Source organism: Pseudophryne corroboree, chromosome 9 (assembly GCF_028390025.1).
Source record: "Pseudophryne corroboree isolate aPseCor3 chromosome 9, aPseCor3.hap2, whole genome shotgun sequence".
In the NCBI taxonomy this organism is placed as follows: Eukaryota; Metazoa; Chordata; class Amphibia; order Anura; family Myobatrachidae; genus Pseudophryne; species Pseudophryne corroboree.
In genome coordinates this window covers 396,111,969-396,137,485 of record NC_086452.1, presented here as the reverse complement: position 1 = coordinate 396,137,485, position 25,517 = coordinate 396,111,969, and the positions used below count along the sequence as shown (strand labels likewise).

At 44.5% G+C, this 25,517-nt stretch overlaps 1 protein-coding gene across 1 annotated transcript in view; it reads left to right on the top strand.

The window, feature by feature from the left end:
* Positions 1 to 25,517, top strand: part of DNAH12 (dynein axonemal heavy chain 12) — a 320,238-nt gene that overhangs the window by 212,359 nt on the left and 82,362 nt on the right. Inside the window, exons 44-56 of the mRNA XM_063940858.1 lie at positions 544 to 705; positions 1,371 to 1,565; positions 2,822 to 2,955; positions 4,186 to 4,348; positions 5,841 to 5,921; positions 12,690 to 12,866; positions 14,576 to 14,707; positions 14,793 to 14,882; positions 15,208 to 15,348; positions 16,406 to 16,647; positions 18,170 to 18,317; positions 19,399 to 19,544; positions 19,729 to 19,943. Of these exons, the coding sequence (XP_063796928.1) occupies positions 544 to 705; positions 1,371 to 1,565; positions 2,822 to 2,955; positions 4,186 to 4,348; positions 5,841 to 5,921; positions 12,690 to 12,866; positions 14,576 to 14,707; positions 14,793 to 14,882; positions 15,208 to 15,348; positions 16,406 to 16,647; positions 18,170 to 18,317; positions 19,399 to 19,544; positions 19,729 to 19,943 (2,026 nt within the window). The remainder of the gene's footprint in view (positions 1 to 543; positions 706 to 1,370; positions 1,566 to 2,821; positions 2,956 to 4,185; positions 4,349 to 5,840; positions 5,922 to 12,689; positions 12,867 to 14,575; positions 14,708 to 14,792; positions 14,883 to 15,207; positions 15,349 to 16,405; positions 16,648 to 18,169; positions 18,318 to 19,398; positions 19,545 to 19,728; positions 19,944 to 25,517) is intronic.

Genomic DNA, 25,517 nt, shown 5'->3' with positions numbered 1-25,517 from the left:
TGGCGGCTAGCTGTGTGTGAACAGCACCTCAGGAGCTCAGTGTCCTGTCAACTGGGATTACGAACCATTAACCCTCAGGAGGTTGGTTCGGTCACCCCTCTAAGTCCCACGAAGCAGGTGGACTGGTTGCCAACCAGTACTACCTGAAAATTATAAACTAAAATAACAAGTAAAGGAAACTCCCTGGAGCTCCAGAGAAATGCACCCGGGTCCTTGGGCACATTTTTCTAAACTGAGTGGTAGGAGGGGTATAGAGGGGAGGAGCCAGCACACACATACACACACTAAAGGTTTTAAAGTGCCAGGCTCCAGTGGAACTGATTTATACCCCATGGTACTAAAGTACATATCCCCAGTATCCACTAGAACGTAAGAGAAAATTAGACTGGGCTTTGGGGGATCCATTGTATTGTTAGAGATGAGGTAGAGACCAGAACGACAGTTTACGGTTATAATAATGCACCAAACAGATTATTGGTTGCAGAGGTGTATGCAGCTCGTGGTAATATTGTTATAATAATTCTCAGTATCCACTCATTCCAGAGTCTCCTGAGGAGTGCCGGAGTGAAAGGACAGAAGACTATCTTTCTCATCACAGACACACAGATCAAACAGGAGGCTTTTCTGGAGGACGTGGACAGTCTCCTTAACACCGGAGAAGTCCCTAATCTCTTTGCTGTAGACGAAAAGCAGGAAATTATGGAGGTAACTGGACAAGAATGTGTCTATTTGTATTACTATACAATCTAGTCATTATGGGATTAATTCCATTTCTTTAGTCTTTTATTCACGAGAGCCAATAAGGAAATGGAACTGCACAAGTAATCAGAAAGGTGTTTTATGCGAGTCTTGTTTTTATGTATTGTGCAGGATTACAGGACATTGGGGCAGATGTATTAACCTGGAGAAGGGATAAAGAAGTGATAAAGCAGTGATAAGTGCAAGGTGATAACGCAGCAGCCAATCATTACGGATTTGAAAAATTACAGTTAGGAGCTGATTGTCTGGTGCGTTATCACCTTGCGTTTATCACCGCTTTATCACTTCTTTATCCCTTCTCCAGGCTTAATACATCTGCCCCTTTGTGCAGTTTGGGCAGGACAGGAAACCCAACTTTATTACCACCCTGCCCAGTCTGGTATAGCTACTACTTTATTACATCTACTGTGTACTTGTTCAGTATATTTTTGATGAGGTCCACCATTATTTACATGTAATTACCGGTGGCCACCCTGTGTGCTGGTTCGGTTTACATCTAATACTTCATTGCTGAGGTCCACCTTTGGTTACAGGGAGTACATCAGGACTCTCTGTGTATTTGTACAGTATATAGCTAATGATTCTTTGATGATTTCCTCCTTTAATTACAGGGCGTCCGCCCGGCCGCCCAAGCTGGGAATAAGAACGTTGAGCTTAGCCCTCTGGCGCTATTTGCTTTCTTTGTGACTCGCTGTAGAGAGAATCTTCATATTGTGGTTGCCTTCAGCCCCATTGGAGACGCATTTCGCAACCGACTGCGACAGTTCCCATCATTAATCAACTGCTGTACTATTGACTGGTTCCAGGTATGTTGTGAGAACTCAGGGGAAGACACTGAACCGATATCAGAACAACTTAGTGGCAATGTATATTTGGTGACAGCCCTTGGATTTATAATACTGTATGGACATAGAGACTTTATCCTTATAGTATTTGCCAATAGAGAAATAGATGTACCTCATGTTTTTTTCTGAGGATCTATCATAGAAGTTCTTACATTGCACCTTACCATACTAAACTCATAGGTTTTACTTAAAAAGTCAGAAAAACCACTGTATGGTACTAATACAGGTTGAGTATCCCATATCCAAATATTCCGAAATACGGACTTTTTTGAGTGAGATAGTGAAACCTTTGTTTTTTGATGGCTCAAAGTACACAAACTATGTTTAATACACAAAGTTATTAAAAATATTGTATTAAATGTCCTTCAGGCTGTGTATATAAGGTGTATATGAAACATAAATGAATTGTGTGAATGTAGACACACTTTGTTTAATGTACAAAGTTATAAAAAATATTGGCTAAAATGACCTTCAGGCTGTGTGTATAAGGTGTATATGAAACATAAATGCATTCTGTGCTTAGATTTAGGTCCCATCACCATGATATCTCATTATGGTATGCAATTATTCCAAAATACGGAAAAATCCGATATCCAAAATACCTCTGGTCCCAAGCATTTTGGATAAGGGATACTCAACCTGTATATATATCAAAGGTTTTAGTGGACTCTCCTACCATTGTTGTAGCCAGGACTTTTGTTCCCTCTGCCGGGAATGTAAAGATGTGTGTGCCGCCTACTGTGTGTATCTGTCACTGGTGCATCATGCATGGCAATACTTTGGTACTTTTAGGGGCGGGGGTTGGTTGAAACCTAGCACGTCAGAAGTAATATACACCCCCATGAAGACGTGGCATTCCCCAATATGTATCATAACATGTAAACTTGAAAATGTACATTTTAGTATTATTTTTGACTCATTAAAATAAATTAAGTTAAAAATTAGTAAATGTGGCTGCCCAAATGATCAATCGGTGGGCTATGTATGGCACTCTAAAAATTAATGTAGTTCCTCAGAGAACCCATCACTCTGTTGTATAATATTTTACAGATACATGTCATAGTCTGTCTTCTACACAGTGCCACATCTTGGACTAGTTGTGTACCACACCTAATGCAATGTTATACCAAGCACATGAGTTATGGTTACCAGTGATTTCTGAAAGCGGCTATTACACCACTTATAGGTGACTGTGATTTTCTTATGACTCTCTCTAGCCTTGGCCAGAGGATGCCCTTGAGAGGGTGGCAGTAAAGTTCCTGGAAACCCTGGAATTGACCAGTACGGAGCATGAGGAAGTGGTTCCCATCTGTAAATACTTCCACACATCAGCCATAGTGCTGTCAGACAAGTAATTCACCTATTTCTAGTATTCTAGATAATTTCCCTTCTTACAGTACCTGACAAATCATGGTGATGTAATGTATTGCTGGCTTGTTGTGTAGGCACCCTAGCAGTGCTTGAAAGTAATATTATCTATCTATCTATCTATCTATCTATCTATCTATCTATCTATCTATCTATCTATCTTGGTTTTGCATTGTAAATGATTGCCGCTTTAAAAAGACCATCCAAGATCGGTTGGCATCCCATATCTCCGGCAGACTCGAACCCTATTACATATGCCCCTATAATTATAATTCGTTATCACTGCTATTTGTTCCAATAAGAAATTCTGGATTGCCCAGGTGCATCATTAATCACACACGGGAGCAGGGGGAGCTCGTCCTTGCGATGTGCAAGAAGTAAAGTGATCGCTAATGTGAACACCTCACTTCTCCTTCAGGGCCCCACAGCATTACTGTGCATGTCTGGTCAGCTGACCATGCATGTGTGACGGCCATTGCTGGGAGGTTTTTAAGGAAACCCACTTCCAGTAATTTCTGCCAAGTGTAGCTAGCGTTAGCTGTCGTGCCCAAACTCTAGAGCTGGAAAATCCGACAGTCTAGCTGCCCCTATAGGTTTTTGGGGGGTTTGCTTCTGCTGTCAGAAATGTTGTTGGAAATAGAGGGACCTGCGGGCTCTCCATGTTATATTTGGGAATCTTTAATATTTGTGGGTAACCCTTCAGAAACTGTGCTCTCTTTCACAATTACTAGATGGCTCACACAGCATACTTTCTGAGCTGTCTCCCTGTCACAACCACCTAATTTAGCTTGTGTGGGATTGGCAGTGGTCTTCCACTACCTCTAATATTTGGTGGTTTCAATTCACCTGTAAAAAAATAAATATGGACAGCAATGTGATTTATGGGGGTTTTGCCTTTCGGAAATATGGGGTTTTCAATAACCAGCAATAATCAGCAATTCTAAAAAGTGACACTTAGTAAATGTAGCCCCTTGCGAATGCAACGAAGCTCAAGTGGGAAAATAGTCCCTGTCGGTCGACATGTGCAGGATTCCGGCATCGGTATTGTGACCGGCAGTCACATGACCGCATCCCATTTGACGTATGTGTGAAGTTGGTAATCTTTGCCGGAAACTTTCTGTGTAAAGTACTACATAAAACCTACATGAGATACATACTGTAATTCTATTCCATCTCCCTAATAGTTTCTGCATTATCCCCTTACTATGTACAGGTTTCTGAGAGAGCTGGGGAGACACAACTACGTCACTCCTACGTCTTACTTGGAGCTGATTGCAGCCTTCCGACAACTGTTGTCTCAGAAGCGTGACACAGTGATGAAAGCAAAAAAGAGATACACAAACGGCTTAGATAAACTGGCCTTTGCTGAATCACAGGTTAGCATTATATATGTACAAAGCCATGCCACAGTATCAGTGTAAGAAGGATAACACTGAGGAGCACTATAGGACAGGAGAGATAGATGGAACATGATTTGTTGTTGTTACTAATTCACACAGAATGTTAGTAAGAATATTGCCTTTGGATTATAATACCCATTTGTTTTTATGTTTCTGTGCCAGTGTTTGGGTGAGGTGGAAGGTGCTACAAGTATGTGGGCTATCTTCCTCTCTCACTGCTCCCCGTCCGCCACGCCACTTTGAAAAACATCTACGCTGACTACCCATAGAGTATAATTCAGACCTGATCGTAGATGTGCTAAATTTAGCACGTCTACGATCAGTCACACAGACATGCATGGGGACGACTAGCATGTCAGGCCCTATCCCCCCCCCCCCCTTCCCCCGCACAAGTACAAAAGCATCGCGCAGCGGCAATGCTTTTGTACTTTAAGAGCAGCTCCCTGCCAGCGCAGTTCCTACACGCTGACAGGGAGCTACTCGTCGCTGTGAGGGTCGCAGCGGCTGCGTGTGATGTCACGCAGCTGCCACGGCCCACCCCCCGCACGGTCCGGGCATGCCTGCGTTGCCCAGACCTCGCCCCTAAAACGGCGGCCAAACGCCGCCGGCCCACCCGGCGACCGCCTCTGCCTGTCAATCAGGCAGAGGTGATCGCAGGGCTGAGACAGCCTTCGGCTGTCTGGCATGCGCTGGCGCATGCAAAGTTCAGACCTGATTGGCTGCTGTGCAAAAACGCACAGCACCGATCAGGTCTGAATTAGTCCCATAGGCTCTAGAATCATATTCTTACCTACAAAGCCCTCAAAACACCCCCCTTCATACTTCACAAACATTATATCAAAATGCTACAACCTACCTCTGCTCTGTGCCTCACTTCTGGTAACCACCTCTTACTCTCCAGTGCCGCTACCCACTAATGGAATTCCCGACAACACTCAATCAGACTCTTCCTCAGCTTTTAAATGTTTAAGTGTTCTCTGGAAACCCATCTCTTAATTACATCTTACCCTATTCCCATCTATACTACCCACACTAATTAACACCGTAACTGTCCCAATCTCCACTCTTAGCCACATTTGCTCCTCGAGTTCACATATGTCCTCTTCCAGTGTGAACTCTCCTACAAGCTTGGCCTTCCTTATTGTTTTCATGTCTGCATTTATTTTCTCTACCTTGTATGTCCCTGTTTATGTTGTACTGTTTTCCTCACTGTCCAGCACCGTGGCCCCTTACAAAAAAATGAAAATAATACTGACATCAGGTGCTTACTGAATAATAAAACACAGTTTGGGCATGGACTAGTGAGACACAGTAACCCAACTACCTATATTCACTGCATTGCGCGGTACAGTTATTACAGAACATAATGAAGTCCCACCCTTTTCTCACTGCCAGTTCTCATTGGCTTCCCTCCTTGTCAGTCCTCCCCTCTTTTCGTGCTGGTTATTAATCATTGTGGTTCATTTAGGTTGGGGAGATGAAGAAGGAGCTGGTTAACTTACAGCCAAAATTGGAAGAAGCCAAAGTAGAAAATGCCAACATGATGAAGGTGACTGCACAAAATGCTGTTCAAGTTAACGTAAAAAACACCCATATATTTGGAAAAAGAACTTTCTGTTGGACTGTTCAGTATAATGCTGGTGTTTCCATGGATTGGAGATACTTTATTCACAATGTGATCCTCAACAGAAGAAGAGATCAGATACTGAGATGCTGTCACTGCTTCAGTTGGTGCCTATTGTGCAGGTTTTATGTGTACTCTTAGGAATGTAACTGAATGCACCTGATATCTTTATAGTAATATGCTGAATATGAGAGGGTGAGAAGTCAGGAGGGTAGCCCGGGCAAGTTGATGTTACCCTTTCCTCAATAAGCCATGCTATATTGTTTTGTGTGGATAGTGCCATGGTGACAGCATCACCATGGGCATAGGCAAAGCTTCAGGTGGCTTTAAAAAAAAATGCTCAGTATTTGTTAGCTTTCACCAAAAAGGAAACGGTGGTGGAGGAACAGAAGATGCAATCAGGACTAATAGGAGATAACCAACCTAATCCTAAAAACAGTGCATACAGGGGAAAATGTAATAGCCTGCTAGATACAGACAGTACTGGGATTTCAGCGATGTAAAGCGCCAGTATTTTAAAAGGTAAATTCTTTCTATTATTTCTCTTATACGTCCTAGAGGATGCTGGGGATGCTTCAAGAACCATGGGGTATAGATGGGATCCGCAGGAGACATGGGCACTTTAAGACTTTAAAAGGGGTGTGAACTGGCTCCTCCCTCTATGCCCCTCCTCCAGACTCCAGATAGATTCTGTGCCCAATGAGACTAGATGCACACTGAGGAGCTCTCCAGAGTTTCTCAAAAAAAAGACTTTTTGTTAGGTTTATTATTTTCAGGGAGACCTGCTGGCAACAGGCTCCCTGCCTCGTGGGACTGAGAGGAGAAAAGCAGACCTACTTTTGTGAGTTTCAAGGCTCTGCTTCTTAGGCTACTGGACACCATTAGCGTCAGAGGGTCTGATCGCTAGGTATGCCTAGATGCTTGTTCCCGGCCCCACGCCGTCAACCTCCTTGCAGAGCCAGAAGTCAGAAGCCGGGTGAGTAGAAGAAGATCAGAAGACTTCAGAGACGGCAGAAGATTTCAGTGACGGCTTTTGAGGTACCGCGCAGCGGGCGCGCTGCGCGCCATGCTCTCACACTCAAAACGGCACTGCAGGGTGCAGGGCGCAGGGGGGGCGCCCAGGGCAGCATAAAACCTCAAATAGCGACTGGCACAAGTGTATACAGTGCCTGGGCACTAAATAAAGACCCCCGCCAGTATAAATATGTAAAAATAAGCGGGACTGAAGCGCGCCATTAAGGGGGCGTGGCTTAGCCCTCACAGCTCTGACCAGCGCCATTTTCTCTTCACAGCTGCAGAGACGCTGAGCCTTGCCTCCCACACTACTGTACAAGTAACAGGGTGCAAAACAGGGGGGTGGGGGGGGGGGGCACAAGTGATTTGGTGCTATTTTATTGAATTTAAAAGCGCTAACAGGTCTGGGCAGTATATTACTCGCTTCAGAACCGGGATAGGCGCTGGGTTGTGAGCTGGCAGAACTCCCTCTGTGTTTCTCTAACAGGCTTTGCTGTGGGTCTGTCTCCTATAGCCCCAGTGTGGTTGTGGGTGTCGGTACGCGTGTGTCGACATGTCTGAGGCTGAGTGCTCTTCCCAGGAGGAGGCTGGAGTGGGGACAGAAAAGGCTGTGGGAGTGACCGTGTCGGCACCGCCGATGGCTGATTGGGTAAATATGTTGAGTGTTTTGAATGCAAATGTGGCTCGGTTGACTAAGAGATTAGATAAATCTGAGTCTAAGAACCAAACATGGAGGAAATCCATGGAGGATGTATTGTCGCAAGCTCAGACCCCTTCGGGGTCACAGAAACGTGCATTTACCCAGATAGCAGATACAGATACCGAAACGGACTCTGATTCCAGTGTCGACTATAGTGATGCCAGATTGAATCCTAAACTGGCTAAGAGCATTCAGTACATGATTGTGGCGATAAAAGACGTATTACATATCACGGATGACCCTGCTGTTCCTGATACAAGGGTATGTATGTTTAAAGGAAAGAAACCTGAGGTAACGTTTCCTCCCTCTCATGAACTGAACGCTCTTTTTGAAAAGGCTTGGGAAAATCCTGACAAGAAGATACAGGTTCCCAAAAGAATTCCAGTGGCATATCCGTTCCCCTCTGGGGACAGGGAAAAGTGTGAGTCATCCCCCACAGTGGACAAAGCTCTATCGCGTCTATCCAAAAAGGTTGCGCTTCCGTCTCCTGACACGGCAGCCCTAAAGGATCCTGCGGATCGTAAGCAGGAAAATACACTAAAATCCATTTATGTCACTACAGGGTCACTACTCAGGCCTGCCGTTGCTTCGGCATGGGTGAGTAGCGCTATTGAAAAGTGGGCAGATAACTTGTCATCTGAGATAGATACCCTGGACAGGGATAGCGTGCTTTTGACTCTGGGTCATATCAGGGACGCTGCAGCATATTTAAAAGAAGCTGCAAGGGATATTGGCCTTTTGGAATCTAGGGCCAATGCCATGGCGGTCTCGGCTAGGAGAGCATTGTGGATTCATCAATGGAATGCTGATACTGACTCTAAGAAGACTATGGAGTCTCTACCGTTTATTGGTAGTGTTTTGTTTGGTGACGGCCTCACTGACCTGGTATCTACGGCTACCGCGGGTAAGTCGTCATTTTTACCTTATGTTCCTGCACAACAAAAGAAAATGCACCACTATCAGATGCAGTCCTTTCGGCCCAGTAAATACAAAAAAGGACGAGGGTCCTCTTTCCTTGCTGCGAGAGGAAGAGAAAAGGGAAAAAGGTCACAGGCTGTGGCAAGTTCCCAAGAACAGAAGTCCTCTCCGGCTTCTACCAAATCCACCGCATGACGCTGGGGCTCCTCTGCGGGAGTCAGCACCGGTGGGGGCACGTCTCAAACTCTTCAGCCAGGTCTGGGTTCACTCGGCCCTGGATCCTTGGATATTAGAAATAGTAACCCAAGGGTACAAATTAGAGTTTCAAGACATGCCCCCTCACCGATTTTTCAAATCGGCCCTGCCAGCTTCTCTTCCAGAAAGGGAGGTAGTATGCGCTGCAATACAAAGGCTGTGTCAAAATCAAGTCATTGTCACAGTACCCCAGTCACAACAGGGGGAGGATTTTTATTCAAGTCTGTTCGTGGTCCCGAAGCCGGATGGCTCAGTCAGACCGATTCTGAACCTAAAATCCCTCAATTTCTTTCTAAAAAAATTCAAATTCAAGATGGAATCTCTCCGAGCAGTGATCTCCAGTCTGGAGGAGGGGGATTTTATGGTGTCAGTGGACATAAAGGATGCCTACTTGCATGTCCCCATATATCCTCCACATCAGGCTTACCTGAGATTTGCTGTTCAGGATAGTCATTACCAATTTTAGACGTTGCCGTTTGGTCTATCCACGGCTCCGAGGATTTTCACCAAGGTTATGGCGGAAATGATGGTTCTCCTGCGCAAGCAGGGAATCACAATTATCCAATTATCCCGTACTTGGACGATCGCCTCATAAAGGCGAGATAAAAGGAGCAATTGCTGAAAAACGTTGCGTTCTCACTGACGATTCTGTAACATCATGGTTGGCTCCTAAATTTGCCAAAATCCCAGTTGGTTCCGACGACACGGCTGTCGTTCCTGGGTATGATTCTGGATACAGAATTACAGAGAGTTTTTCTTCCAGTGGAAATGGCTCTGGAAATACAGAACATGGTAAAACAGATTCTGAAACCGGCAAGAGTGTCGATTCTTCAATGAATAATGTTATGCTCCTGAGGAAGCTGGCACTCATCAGACCAGCGAAACGCGTTGGACTCTTCCTGTAGAACCACAAATACCAGAACCTTCATCCACATCCCGGCGATAATTGGACCTAACAGCCTCCACTGAATTCAATTCCTACACAAGTTTTTCACAGACTCGGACTCGTCCCCATCTGCTATTTGGTTTCTATTTGCACAGGATACCTAAGGGACCCCATCTGGAAACAAGTCTGGTAAAATATACTTACAACCTAATGAACTTGTGGGCAACTGTGGATTTATGTCCTAGCCAGGGACTGTGGACATTGTGTCTGGAAGGGTACTTGTGGCATTTTAAATTTCTATTGTGCTATAGCAATTGTTATTATTCTTGAGGAGTAGGACAATCTCCTTCATGAAAGTATATTAAAAGTAATTATTTACATTTTACTTATTGATTCAGTTGTCTGATATATCTTTGAATTTCAGCCGGCGCCAGTACTCATTTCTTTCCTTTTTTATATAACCAAGGGAACTGACCTTCCCTGTACAGGCTGCCGCTGACAGCGCACTCTATTTATATCTTTTCTTTTGGGGTATCTGAGTTGGCGGCTTTGTCTCACAAAAGCCCCTATTTAATCTTCCATGCTGATAGAGCGGAGTTGAGAACTCATCAGCAATTTCTACCAAAAGTGGTTTCCTCATTTCACGTAAACCAGCCAATTGTGGTGCCAGTGGCTACTGATGCCTTGGCGGAATCGAAGTCTCTCGATGTGGTCAGAGCTTTGAAAATCTATGTCGCCAGAATGGCGCAGATTAGGAAAACAGAGGCTCTGTTTGTCCTGTGGGCTCCCAACAAGATTGGGGCTCCTGCTTCCAAGCAGACTATTGCGCGCTGGATCTGTAATACGATTCAGCAGGCTCATTCTACGACAGGATTGCCGTTACCGAAATCGGTAAAAGCCCATTCTACCAGAAAGGTGGGCTCATCCTGGGCGGCGATGGTTGACTATGCAGTAGTGTAAGGACTGAGGACCCCCAATATTGATGATTGATTTCTGTCAGCTCCTTTGGATGGATGTGCTCCTCAGATTTCCCAAAGAATAGATACAAAATGCAGGCAAGAGTGTATGTCAGTTTCAGCAGATATAATGAACTCTGGGCCTAATTCATGTTTGTAAGTAAAGCAAATTATCAAGCAACTGAGTAAATCCATATTACATTCTGGTGCAGCAAATATAACATGTACAGAGAGATTTAGATTTGGGTGGGTTATATGTTTTCTGTGCAGGGTAAATACTGACAGTTTTTGCATGTAGCCCGCAATTGTTAGCTTTATTTTTAAATGTGCAATTTAAATGTCCGTTTAAACACACCCCACCAAAATCTAACTCTCTCTGCACATGTTACATCTGCCCACATGTAGTACAACATGATTTTGCCCAGTTGCTTGATAATTTGCTTTACTTATGCCGGGTACACTCTAGACAATATTGTGGATGAAGTGCCCGATTCCGACACATCGCTTATGATATCCTCTAGTGTGTATGTACTATGACGGTGACGATGCATGCCCCCGCATGTCATCAGCGACATCATCCGCCGACATCAACAGTGCCGATCATGCTGCATTAGACCCCAGCTCCCTCCCCTGCCATTTGCGTGCACTTGCCGGTACTGAGTCCTGTCTGATGTTCGATACATCTAAACATGTAGACTAAATATAACAGTTTAAAATATATAAATATTTATTAACACATAGTAAACAAATCACAGGGTAAGGTAAAAATACAAATATAAAACCATAAATAAAAAATTGTAAAGGTGGGTACACACTAATAGATATATCTGCAGATCATTTGATCTGCAGATCCATCTATGGACGGATCGGGCAGTGTGCTGTACATACACACTGCCCGATCTGTCGGGGACTGACGTCATGAACTGGGCGGGCGTGTACACACGCCCGCCCAGTTCAGCTGTCAATCACCGCCGGCCGCCGCAGCATGTGTAGGGGCGGTCGGCCGACCACCCCGTACACACACAGCGACGCGCCAATATATTGGTAGATATATTGGCCGTCGGCTGTGCTGCGCGGCCGACGCGATACGTCTGTGAACAACGGAGTTCACAGACGTATCGGCCGTACATACTAGCCGACGGTCCCGCGATATATCGGCCGTTCAAGAGAACGGCCGATATATCGACCAGTGTGTACGGGCCTTAAGAGATATATAAAAATACTACTCCTCTAAAAGCTACATGTTTCCTGGACCACAGTTTACAGCTTCAGTCTGTAGACAAAGAAGGAGAAATTGCTGATTTTAATCTTAACGCACTGTAATTCACTCTCCTATTTAAACCAGTTAATTCTCATTCACTTCCACTCTTTTTAAGAAATTGCGTCAGTTAATGCTTTCTCTGAGGAACATCACTACTTTTCGATATGAATTTGAGGGCTGGATGTCAGAGGCTACCCCTCAGATATATTATTGCATGGGAGAACCACCAGCTTTTATGGAGAATGAATTATTGGTTGCATTTGAATATCTAAAGCAGTGGTACCCAAACTTTCTTGAATCACGGCACCCTATAGTGTCAGCATTGTTTTCCTGCACCCCTAAGCCCAAAGTTTCTTATTGAGAAATTCAGCAAAAATGATTAAATTAAGTAAATTGTACTTACCTGTCATCCTGTAGGGTCAGTTATGGGGTGGTGGATAGGGTCACACTTCTGTTTGTCCACACATTTTATGATTGACAGCCACCACCACTGGTTTTGCCTATCACATTGACCTTAAATTATTTGATTTGGTCCTTGACTATCAACCTGTGATAGTACTTGACTATCAAGGCCTGTGGCACCCTAGGTTGCCACGGCACCCAGTTTGGGAACCACTGATCTAAAGTAATTGGATGTTATACATGAGCAATGGTTCTCTGTTCTGGTAGTTTAGAGAATCTTTATTCCTTTTTCTTTGGACAGATAATAGAAAAAGAGTCAGCAGAGGTGGAAGCAAAGAGTAAAGTGGTCCGCGTAGATGAAGAAGTGGCCACTCAGAAAGCTAGTGAGGCCCAGGCCTTGAAAAATGAGTGTGAAAGTGAACTTGCGGAAGCCATCCCAGCCCTGGAGGCCGCCATGTCTGCCTTGGACACTTTGAAGGTATTATTACAATATCAAAGTCACATGCCTACTGAGCAGCTCTAGAATATATAAGGATTAATTAAATTCCTTCTTTGATTAATTACAAAATTAGCCTTCCATTAACCATCAGATTTTGTAAATAAATATTGAGATCTGCAAAAATGTATTAGGCATGACACTGAAATAGTGACCTGTGAAGCCAGAGTGATTAAATACCCTCATGTTTCCTGGCAGCTCAGTAATCCCGTATGGAGAGAGGAGGTAGACTTTATGTAGGCAGAACCGATTAATATTGAAATTCTAGCATCAGGGACACACAGCATCAGAGCTTAGCGCCACATCCCCATTACAAACACGGAGAACTGACCAGCGCAGTAACAGGGCAGCAGAACAACCTTTGCTGGCCCCTAACGCTAAACCCGTGACATCATGATGTCAAGCCTAGGGGGCGTGGCCTCCAGCTATGGTAAGGAAAGCTCTGCGCAAAGCGTCCAAAAGATGCTCTGGGCAGCACCACAGGCTGCGGGGTGCCATGGACACTCCGGGCAGCTATGCAGTATCACTGCTGGCTGCAGGGCACCATTCCAGGAGCCCTTCAAGCCACATGCAGGTGTTGTGGGGCAGCGTCGGGATCGTCAGTTGCAGTTTCACAGGTACTTAGGTGCCAGCTGTTACCCCTTCATGGTTGCGGTTTGCAATCAGTGTGTTGGCACTTAGGTGACAATTAAGATACTGAACGAGTGACATTATACCGCTCTCTCAGTGTTTTGGGCACTTAACTAACGTTGCCTAGTGGTAGCATCGGATCTGTATTTTACTACGGTGGGAGTACAGCAATAAATGACAAGTACAGATGTATCCACATTTATCTTGACGGTTAATAGGATTAACTGTGACTGGCCAGTCAGACTTAATCCCCTGCTGTATTGTTCTCTGTATTGTATTGCAGTTGAGAACAATAGATGAAGGGTTTATGCTAATAAGTCATGTTGTGACTAGGCGCAGAAAGCTACTCAAGATAACGGTGGACACATCTGTAACTGTGCAACTGGGGAAAACCATGTTGCAGTGCTGGTAGGGCACAATTAAAATGTGCAAAGAGCTATGCTCATAAGATTGCCCTCTATGGAGATGACATTCTTTTCACTATCACAGACCCGGCCACTAATACACCTTCCCCCCAGCTCCCCCTCAGCCCCCGCCTTCTTGGGATTATTCAAGACTATCGCTCGCTCTCAGGCTATCAAATAAATCACCAGGAAATGCAAGTCTTAGACTTTTACCTTTCCCCCGCTATGCGGTCAGCACTGCCGCCTCATGCTCGGTGATGGGAGCCAGGTGCTGCAGATAATGTCACAGTGCAGCACATGGCTCCCAGTCACTAAGGAGGAGCCAGCATTTTGGTGTCACCCCTCCGAGGATAACACCCATGTGCGGTGTGCACCGCCATAGTGGCGCCTGTGCTCCTGCCTCAGAGTCAGTCCCCCAGACTGGCTTCATATTGTTATATTCAGGTAGTATTCGGGCTTGGCGACCTGAGGATAACAGGGATGTGAATATAGTTCAGCTACTAAACATGTAGCTCGTGGGCTAGTGTTATTTTGTTATACGATGGAGCAGAGCTCAGTGCGGAAGTCATGGCTCTTAGTGATGTCACTGGCCATGGAGTGGGCAGAATAAGAACTCTTTGATTTCACGTCTTGTAACTGATAAATATCTTGTGCTAGCCGTCTGATGTCACCATTGTAAAAACCATGAAGAACCCTCCTTCTGGTGTGAAACTCGTCATGGCAGCGGTTTGCGTCATGAAAGAAGTCAAAGCAGAGAAAATAAATGACCCGGCGGGGACCGGACAGAAGGTAATTGTGTTTTTTTTGTAATAATTAACATGATTTATATTTACATAAGGCAAGAGTTGGACAATGAATGACTTATATTTTGTAGATATTGGATTACTGGGGACCCAGTAAAAAGGTGCTGGGCGACATGAATTTTCTAAAAGACCTGCGGGAATACGACAAGGATAATATTCCAGTAAGTGTTTATAAGATTGGAATTTGTTCGTTTTCCTAATACTATCTGCAGGATGTAATGTAGTTCCAGATCGCCGGAGGTGCGGGACGCTGCCCAATCTCTGCCTTTTTTTAAAGGGGCAATCACTTACAAGGCAAAAGCGTGCCTTTTAAGTGATTGCCCCTTTCAAAAGAATGTGAGATATCAGCTGGCATCTTGCACCTCCAGCGATCTCGTACTCCATTACAACCCGCCGCTTATATTAAACAAACAAGTTTTATTGAAAAGATAAACAGTAAAACATGTTGTCATTCAGTGTACAATATAATTTCTATACTTGTTGCAGGTGTCCGTAATGCAGAAGATCCGCAGTGAATATATCACTAATCCCGACTTTGACCCAGTCAAAGTAGCCAAAGCCTCCTCTGCAGCTGAGGGATTGTGCCGGTGGATTCTCGCTATGGAAGTCTATGACCGAGTTGCAAAGGTATTGGCAGAGAATGGCACTCTCAGTACTAGTGACAGACGGGTTCCGAGTCTTCCCTTTACTTACTGACACATATACTACATGATACACATTCTGCTGGTAATACAATCCTGGTTAAGATACTGTACATGTTTCCTTACAGAGTCCTATGTTTTATACCTGCCCATAATTGTGACCATGCCCCCTCACAGCACCTCACCAGTAGTGTCAGCGGCCCTAATACTACATATCCAGGCTTGGACTGGCCCATAGGGGTACAGGGGAAACCACCGGTGGGCCCCACTGCCTGGTGGGTCCACCCTATCAATTATACATTATGCATATGTTACATTATACTGCACAGGAATATGGTATATTTTCTACAGTGCATTGTTGTTATTAATCTGGGACATTATCATGCATGCAGTGGCAGTATTTACCAAATATATTATTTATCAAGGGGCCCAGATCATGCACTAATGGTTAGACAAGCCTCTAATAATGGGCCCCTACCATTGCATTTCCCCGGTGGGCCCTTCATGCCCCAGTCCGACACTGTACATATCTATAAGCCTATAACCAGTGCAAAGGTCTGGGACCTGCTTATCAGGTGCAGAAAAGCCCATACTTTTACCAAAGTACCAGTTGTCAACTGATTCAGAGATGGATGATATTAAGACAGGGGTCTTAAGTGGCTTCTCTGATCCGCTGAGAATGATGTGATGTGGAGTTAACAGTGAGATTGTGCCACCCCAAGGTGAAATCTCTATCATCAATCATCATCATCATCAATGAAACTGACCCTACGCCGTCACAGATCTCCATATGGTTTTCTGTTATCTGTTTATAGCAATTACTATTTACACATAGCAATGGCTTGCATTGTGTGCAGTGAACCAATAATCAGAACTCAACTCACCGGTAACATCACTTGAAAGTGGCGGAAGAAGTTTCGTTGTTAGTAGTAAAATAATGTGTTCATCGCTTTTATTCTAAAATCTGTCTGGATAGCCAAATTAGTAATTTCCCATTGGCAATGTTCCTGAAAATGTTGTATACAATATGTGCCATTGTCCAGGTGGTTGCACCCAAGAAAGCCCGACTCGCAGAGGCAGAGCAGTCATTGGCTGAAACAATGTCCGTGCTAAACCAGAAGAGGGCGGAGCTAAAAGAGGTGGAGGATCGCCTGGCTGCCCTGGAGGAGACGTTTCGGGAGAAAACAGAGGAAAAAGCTCGTCTGGAATTTCAAGTAGATTTATGCGCTAAGAAACTAGAACGAGCAGAGAAGTTGATAGGAGGACTCGGAGGAGAAAAGCACAGGTCAGAGGGGACGGTTTTTCTTAATTTAATCTTTCATTGTCAGAAGGGTTTTCCTTAAGTTATCTTTAGATCCTACATAATTGCAGGTAACTATGGGACTGATTCATAGTTGTACGCAAACCCAATGGCGTACAACTACAATTGTGGGTGCACTGTTCATGCGCAGAACTATAATTTATCTATACTATCTATAAAGATACTACTGCCATTATAACTAATCCCTGGTCGTAACCCAGAGAGAAAAGCATATTTATAGAATCTCAGGGCAGATTTATCAAAGCTAGGAGAGAGATCAAGTGGAGAGAGATTAAAGGGTTTATGTACTAAGCATTGGAGAGAGATAAAGTACCATCCAATCAGCTCTTAGTTGTCATTTTTCAAACACGGCCTGTAGCATGACAGTTGGGAGCTGATTGGTTGGTACTTTATCTCCATCCACTTTATCTCTCTCCAAGCTTTGATAAATCTCCCCCTTGGAGTTAAGTTAGAATCTCTAACTTCCTTCCTTTGTGTTGGTGCTTGCTCATTTGTGCAGGTCCTGTTATTTACCACAATTTCAAGGGCATCTTGTCTCCTCATTCAGTTTTCCTTCTGATTTAGAGAATAGCTACCAAATTATTGTAAAATTCTTAATACATTGTACTTGATGTTCACACCCTAGATTGAGATTTGCAGGCAACTGGTTAATAGTTGCTTGTATGTTTTACCTTACCTCAGGAATATGTGCTCTGTCTTCCATTCTGTTGATGATGTCTTTCCCTTGGACAAACATGTCAACGTAGCATCTTTATTACTCTAATTTCCATCAACTGTTCTCCAATGATTAACCCTCTCATAAGGCTTGGCTCTGAGGTGGACACATAGCCGATGTTTGTGCAGTGGCATGTGCAAACTCCTATGGCGCATGCGTTCCCCTGAGTGTACGCAAACACAGATGTTGCATGCATTGTCGTTTGTAATAGACCTTGTGTCGCACAACTGTGGTGGTTGGGTGGTGGCCTGAAGTGGCCATCTCATGGGCTTGTTATGGGACTGTCACAGGCATGTTAGTGAACGCAGATGCATTCCCAAAAACTGATCCACAGCCACAGAGGCCATGTTTAAACATATCTGAGAAGGAAACACTGAGGAGCCCATAGGGTTTGCAAGTGTTGATGGAAGCAATGGTGCGAGCTATGGTGCGCTGATGGTGTACTGCTCAAAACCACCAATGCAGTTGCACTGTACATGGGCACTAATAATTGCATCTCAGCGCTTGTACTCTGTCGCACGCTGGCGCACATGGGGAAGGCTGAGAATATAATTTGCATATTATCGCTCCAGCTGTACCAATGGCAGCTGATATAGCTACTGAGTACGCTTCTGAATCAGGCCCATAGTCTCTTCTTCTAGTCTTGGTAGACAAGCTATTGGGCACCGTATCCCAGGACCTTACAGTAGTAATCAGTGGGAACTTTCTTTTATGGATCCATTAGTGGTTTCACCTGTTGCTTGTCTTACCTTTCTGTTTGATCTTATATAGATGGTCCAATGCTGCAGACTCCCTTCAGAACATGTATGATAATCTGACGGGAGATGTCCTTGTATCAGCTGGCGTTATTGCCTACCTGGGGGCTTTCACCGCTGGCTATCGGCAAGAGTGTACCAAAGACTGGAGCAAGCTGTGCAAGGTCAGTGTGCTACGTCTTTTGTTTTGTATCTTTAGTAATTGATCTGTCAAGTTTTTGTGAAATATTAATTTTAAATAAAATTAATTAGTGATTTGCAAGCATGGTGTTTACATTTATTATAACTCTGAATGTGTGCTTGTTGCCAGAATGCTGAGGTGTATCTAAATGAATCTCGCTGAATTCTATAGTATACTGTCCAGGGCTGCCGGGAGATCTATCACACCCTTGTACTAGGGGCCATGTCCAAGTGTGTGTGAGCTTGGCCATGCCCTTTTAGAAATGCTGGTGCCCTCTTTACCTGCTGATCTGAACCACTGAAGCGAGCGGGCTTGTGCCTTCTTGGGGTTGTGGCTGTGCCTACCTGGTACCCTGGGCCCCCAGACAGGTCCTGGAGAGTACATTGTACCCACATCACCCCCTCTAGTGCCATTAACAGCAGGGCCATCTTAACATATAGGCACACTGGGAAGCTGCTCAGTGCCCCACGATTCTAGGGGCCTTCGAGCATTCAACACCTGCCTCTCTGCCTGTAGCCAGACAGTTAATAGCTGTCAACATGCCGATTGGTCGGGTCGATGGCTGGTGCTATCCACCAATTAGAGTGCAGCATTTTTTTTTACCAGCCTTCCAGCCTGCAGCCAGACAGTAAAAAGCTGTCAGCATGCTGATTGGTGTATGGCTGTAGCTATCCACCAATTAGAGTGCTGACAGCCATTCACTGTATTGAAGAATGTGGGAGCGGGACCGCAGGAGGGGTGAGTTATGATTTATTTGTTTTATTCCCGTGAATGATTGGATAGGGCCCCCAGTACATTGCTTTGCCCAGGCCCTACAGTTAAGATGGCCCTGAGTAACAGAGTTCAAAATGGTAAAATTCTTTTGACAGGAGAAGTATTTAACATGATTCTGATGCAGCTACACATTTCCAAGGCTGGTCTAATCAAAAAATAATCATAAGTAAAATAATGCATTTAGCAAGATCATATTCATATTTTTGTTACATCTGTTCTTTATGCATGATTTCAACAAACAGATGAATATTTGATTTTTAATGTAGTAATTCATATAATTTTAATTTCAGAGTAAAGGTATTCCCTGCTCTGATGACTTTTCCTTGAGTAAGACGCTTGGAGACCCGATTAAAATCAGAGCTTGGAATATTGCCGGATTACCGACAGACATCTTCTCCGTAGATAACGGTGTCATTGTGAGCAACTCGAGGCGCTGGTATGTAGCTCACAGCTCACAGGAGATGACAATAGAGTTAATGCAGTATTGTGTTTCTAAGAAAAATGAGTTCTTATACAGTATGGTCTCACCAAGACTTATACATATTTTTCTGTGTTTTGTTTTTAGTAATTGGATTTATTTTCCATGTAAATAATAATCAAGTGTCCCTTTTATAAAACAGGCCCTTAATGATCGACCCCCAGAGCCAAGCTAATAAATGGATAAAGAATTCAGAGAGAGAGAACCAGCTGAGTGTGATCAAACTGACAGATTCAGACTATATGCGCACGCTGGAGAACTGTATCCAGTTTGGAACTCCTCTATTGCTGGAGAATGTAGGAGAAGAGCTGGATCCGTCACTGGAGCCATTGCTGCTGAAACAGACATTTAAACAGGGTAAGTCTGGCAGTGCCTGTATATATCACTAATAATAAATGGTGACTAAAATCTGTAATCGCTCTGTCTCTGCTGGTAACTTTCCATCACTAAGCATACAATGTTTACTCCAATTCTGATAAAACACAATTCTGACCAATGACATAGCTACCATAGATGCAGGGAGTGCAGCTGCTATGGGGCCCAGAGCTGAGTGAGGCCACCTTCCCTGTCACAGTCACATGTGTTATATACAGGGGCGTAGCTACCATAGATGCAGGGAGTGCAGCTGTTATGGGGCCCAGAGCTGAGTGAGGCCAACTTCCCTGCCACAGTCACATGTGTTATATACAAGGGCGTAGCTACCATAGGTGCAGGGAGTGCAGCTGCTATGGGGCCCAGAGCTGAGTGAGGCCACCTTCCCTGTCACAGTCACATGTGTTATATACAGGGGCGTAGCTACCATAGGTGCAGGGAGTGCAGCTGCTATGGGGCCCAGAGCTGAGTAAGGCCACCTTCCCTGTCACAGTCACATGTGTTATATACAGGGGCGTAGCTGCCATAGGTGCAGGGAGTGCAGCTGCTATGGGGCCCAGAGCTGAGTGAGGCCACCTTCCCTGTCACAGTCACATGTGTTATATACAGGAGCATAGCTACCATAGATGCAGGGAGTGCAGCTGTTATGGGGTACAGAGCTGAGAGGGGCCACCTTCTCTGTCACAGTTACATGTGTTATATACAGGCGCTAAACTACCATAGGTGCAGGGAGTGTGTCATGGGGACTGTACCCACTCACCCTTGTACAACAAGACTTTCCTCTAGTCTACAAACCTTCAAGCGTTCCCAGAAATCTCACCTCTTTAAGCAAGCTTACCACATTCTTGAACTACTCATATAACCTACATAAGCTACTCTGCTCAATTACCTCCAAGTTCACACATAACTTTACAAATGCTTTCTTTCTACACTCACACAACCTACTTATCCCAGGCCAACATTGCTGTGTGACTGTATCATACAGCCCTCCCAAGAACCTCAACAACCTGGACCAATTGCATTTTTTAGCACTTATCCTCATGTAGAACACAAAAGAGAATAACTCTGCGCTTTAGAGACACCTTAAAATTATGTTACGTGTGGTCTGTCATGTCGGATAAATAACTCTGCGGCTACTTGATTTTGAAAGGGTGTATAGTCCTCACGGGTCTTGAGGAAGTCTCCGGTTGCTAGGAGACGAAGCGCGTTGACGCCCACTTCTTTGAAAGTACTCTCCGACTGCTATTCACCGCCATCTCAAACAGCTCCCGCACACCGCTGTAAATGCACCCGGCTCTCTTCGGCTGAATCCCACGCCTTCTGCCACGGAGGTCTAGATTGCTGAGCAGCACTACGGGTGATCGCACAAGACCCCATCAAACAGCATAAGCATCAACCATAACGGGGACCTGCTGCTGTGTATCGGGTGAGTCTGGTCTGACCTCCGCCGTGAGGACTATACACCCTTTCAAAATCAAGTAGCCGCAGAGTGTAACAGCGGGCAGCATTGACGGGAGAGTGGGGACACATATATCTCCCAGCGGGGCTGTTTTGCACAGTACTATCCAGCAATAAGTTTACCACGTGTAACATTACCAAACGGAACCGTCAGGAACCAACACGGGGGTAATTATACCTAAGCCATTGCTGTCTTAATAAGACTCTAATTACTGTGAACTATATGCGGGACATTTATTCCTATAACACACTGGGACGCCGGTGTAATATTATATACTAATAGCTACTAGGAGAGTAACGTTTTATTCTTTGTTATTAAATGTTTAATTATACCGTTATTCTGGGAGAGTAACGGTTCACACCCTGTTACCATGTGTTTATAAACATCTAATTATACTGTTATACAAAGTGTAATTTTTAGTGCTGAATTTCAAGTCTTTTTAACTGCCTATCTACTACTAATTAGATTTTATACATAAAAGCTACTAAATTACTCAGATTTGTATAATAAATGTTACATGTTGACAATCTTAGATAAAAAATATCAATATACAAAGTCTCACTGAGTTATCTATCCGACATGACAGACCACACGTAATATAACTTTAAGGTGTCTCTAAAGCGCAGAGTTATTCTCTTTTGTGTTCTAATTGTCTTTGTTGTGCAGCTTAGCAAGCTGTTTTACTCAGCAGCTTTAAAGAGACAAAGATCTTAATAAAATAAAATATAACTAATTAGCGCCGGTTGTGGATATTTGGGACTCCTGTCTCAAACTATCCGTTTTTTTCCTTTTTTACTTATCCTCATGTATCAAATGCCTACTTGTAATCTTTGGTCATCATACCTATTTGTCTGTCTGTTATTGGCCAGCTTTGTTTTGTTAATGCTTTGTTCCCAACTGTAAAGCGCAACGGAATATGCTGGTGCTATATAAGTAACTGTTAGTAAATAAATATATAAATAATAATCTTCTGTAATGTCAGCTTTCATGTTATATATTTTTTGTCTTATTTAATGCTAAATCTGGGAGCAGATGAAGGTAAACAGACTCTTGTGTTTGTTTTACGTTTTCCTTTGTGCGTGATGCATGTAACACTACAAATGTACCCATGTGTAACTGATAGGGCTGTTTATAGGATTACTTTTCAGTGTCTGTCACATGTAGATCATTAAGTTACATAGTGTCATCTCCAGGGATACTGATGAACTGATGCATGAGTAGCAACTGAAAATGAGGGTCTTATGCACATGTAAACTCAACACTAATTTTATTTACAGTTACTAAGTTGATAATAACTGTGACAAACCTCTTGTACTACCATAGAGGGTTCACACCAGGTACTCCTTGGTGTGACAGTGTGTGTTTCCTTCTGTTGACGGAGCCCACCTGCAACCTGTACCAGCCTGATTTGTCAAATGCACAGTGCAGAGTTTTCACACAAATAAGAGAATAAAATAATGTGGGCGCACTATAGAAAATACTTTAGTGGCAGCTGCTGGTTTTGTAAACACAATTTTATTCTTAAAACATACAATAATCCTTCACAACACTACATAAGAACAATTGTAGTAGATTTGGACACGTGTCCTAAAGCTAAAAACGTGCTAATTTAGCATATTATTGCTGGTTACTTTAGATGAACATAAATTGCATGCATGCACTAGGAATTAGTAAATATTGCACTTTGAGCTCAAATAAGGTGTTAGTAGGCACGGCAGTTCTTGTATTATCAAAGCTTGTTTACCAGTATAAAGCCAATCCTATAATCCAGTTACATGTAGATGCACATATATCCTCTCATTGAATAGTGTCCACGTGTATAATATAGTCCCATGTGCATGGAATATGGTCACTTACTCACTGACCGATTTGTAGTGGCCCCTCAGCGGCGGTGCCCCGATGTTGTGTCCTGGGGCTCGGCTAGCGTGTATCCGCCACAACCCGCGAGGTGGCTACGGTTATAAGCAAGTCTGTAGCTGCAGGGGACGCTCGCTCGTCGCGTTCCGCGACTTCCGGGTTCGGGGCTTCCGGCTGCGTTCCACCTGCGTTCCAACAGCGTGTGTGATTGCCGTGTGTGTACATAAGTGCAGGTGCTCTGCTTGACCATTTGCGGGATACAATATGCCATAGGATCATGCAACACTGCAAACTCCATCTCTTGCCTACTAAGAATTGTGTCCATCTGCCACGCCACTGTCGTACATAACGTTTGTAATAGTTTTTGGCACATTCATAAACGTGCTTTCCTGTGCAGAGTGCGCTTGAGGGTGTACAGAATTATTTTGTTTTCTAGCAGGTAAATAGGGTTTTGTGACAGCCCACTGAACCAGAAACACCCCGTAAAATACCCATTCTCCATAGCTTTCAGCTCATGTAAACATCTTGTCCCACAACGCAAAATGTGCGTTAAAGTCCCTATTGCGCAGCTCTTACCATCCAAAAGAATCTATTCACTTTCCCATACAGATTGATGCAAACAATAAGCAACAGTTGTGTAACTTCAGACCCTGCAATATGCTAGGTGTCTGCACATTGGCTGTGTTCTCATTGACCGTTAGGGCCTGATTCTGAGCTGCTCGCAAAAATGGCCCATTCAGTGGGCGTATTATGGGAATTTTGCGGGAGTGTCAATGCAAGCAGCTGCGTCACAGACGCAGAGACATAGGCATAGGAGGCCATGGTCAGATGTGGACAGGGCTGTCTTTTCGTATGGGCTCAATGGACTCTTGCCCAAGGTCCCCAGGAGTAAAAGGGCCCTATGCTGATAGCTGAGGGTCCCCTCTTTCCAGGGGTACCAGATTTTTGAAACTCGGCCCTGGGAAACTGGAGATATCCGACCTCAAAGCAGTGGTCCCCATCCAAGCCTGTTAATTGTTCTTCCCAGCCAGATATCTCGGGTTCTGTCTGACTTAGAGTTTTTCTGAGGGTATACTCCAAAAGCCGGGACTCTCCCCTTTTGGAGAACACTGGCAGCTTGTCTCTACTATGCCCAGAACCAGAGATATCAGCCTTCCAGCAGCTGGTCCCTGCTCCACCTCCACACGCCTAATATGCAGTTTTATATTTTCGTTGGTGGATTGCTCTGGCTCCTGAACTCTGATCCCCAAGTCCCCAGAACCTTCTGAAAGGTGGGACTCTCTAGTTTTTTTTTATCCCATTAAAACTAAGAAATCTATTTCCAGGAACCGTAGATATCTGCATTAAAGCAAGCTGCCCTCCCACCAGCAAATTATGAATATTAAGCCCTCTCCACTATCGACCCCTCCCCTGCGTATTAAACACCGCCTACCACCCTGGAAGTCATGTACCAGGGCCCTTTCATTCAGTCCAATGTCACTTTCTACAGTTTAGTGTTCTCCTCCCTGCCCCATCTGTGCAGTAAACGAGTGATTAGCAGAAATTATTTCTCCATGTCCTACATGCTGAGCGAAAGATAGAACACCCCCTACCGCCCGCAGGACATCAAAGCTGACGCTGATAGCACTTCCCACCCCTACCGATGATGGGTCAGTAGGGGCCCCAGTGCATTGCTGTGCCCAGGGGCCTACACTACTGTTAAGACGGCACTGGATGTGGAGACTGTACCTGCCATAAGGATCATGAAATATTCGACAGTGGCGTATAAAGACGCTCCAATTGGTATTATAGCGTGTACGGGTGCTAACAGTGGGCGACTCAGTCCTTGCACATTCAGCCAAATGAATGTACACAAGGGAAGGAGTTTATATGGTATTTGTATAAAGTTGTAGACAGGCAATTGACAATACTCACTGCCAGGGCCATTGAGTGCACCAAAGGGTCTGGGTACTGGGGGTGTGAGCAAATCCAGGAGGTGTGGCTACATCCTCTCCAAAAAAAAAAAAGTCCACTATGTGCTGTTCCAGGGGCTGATCAGAGGGGCACCGATGGCTGCTTCAGGGGGGCTATCAATGTGATCACCCCCCCCCCCCACACACACACACACACATCATGCAGCGAGAGTGGACAGAATACTGCTGTTCAGCGGCAGTGACCTCCCTGGACCCTCCACAGCCCAGCACACAGCAGCATGTGCCAGGCTTGGGAAAGGGGGCTGCTACCGCTGAGCAATGTGCTGCTGC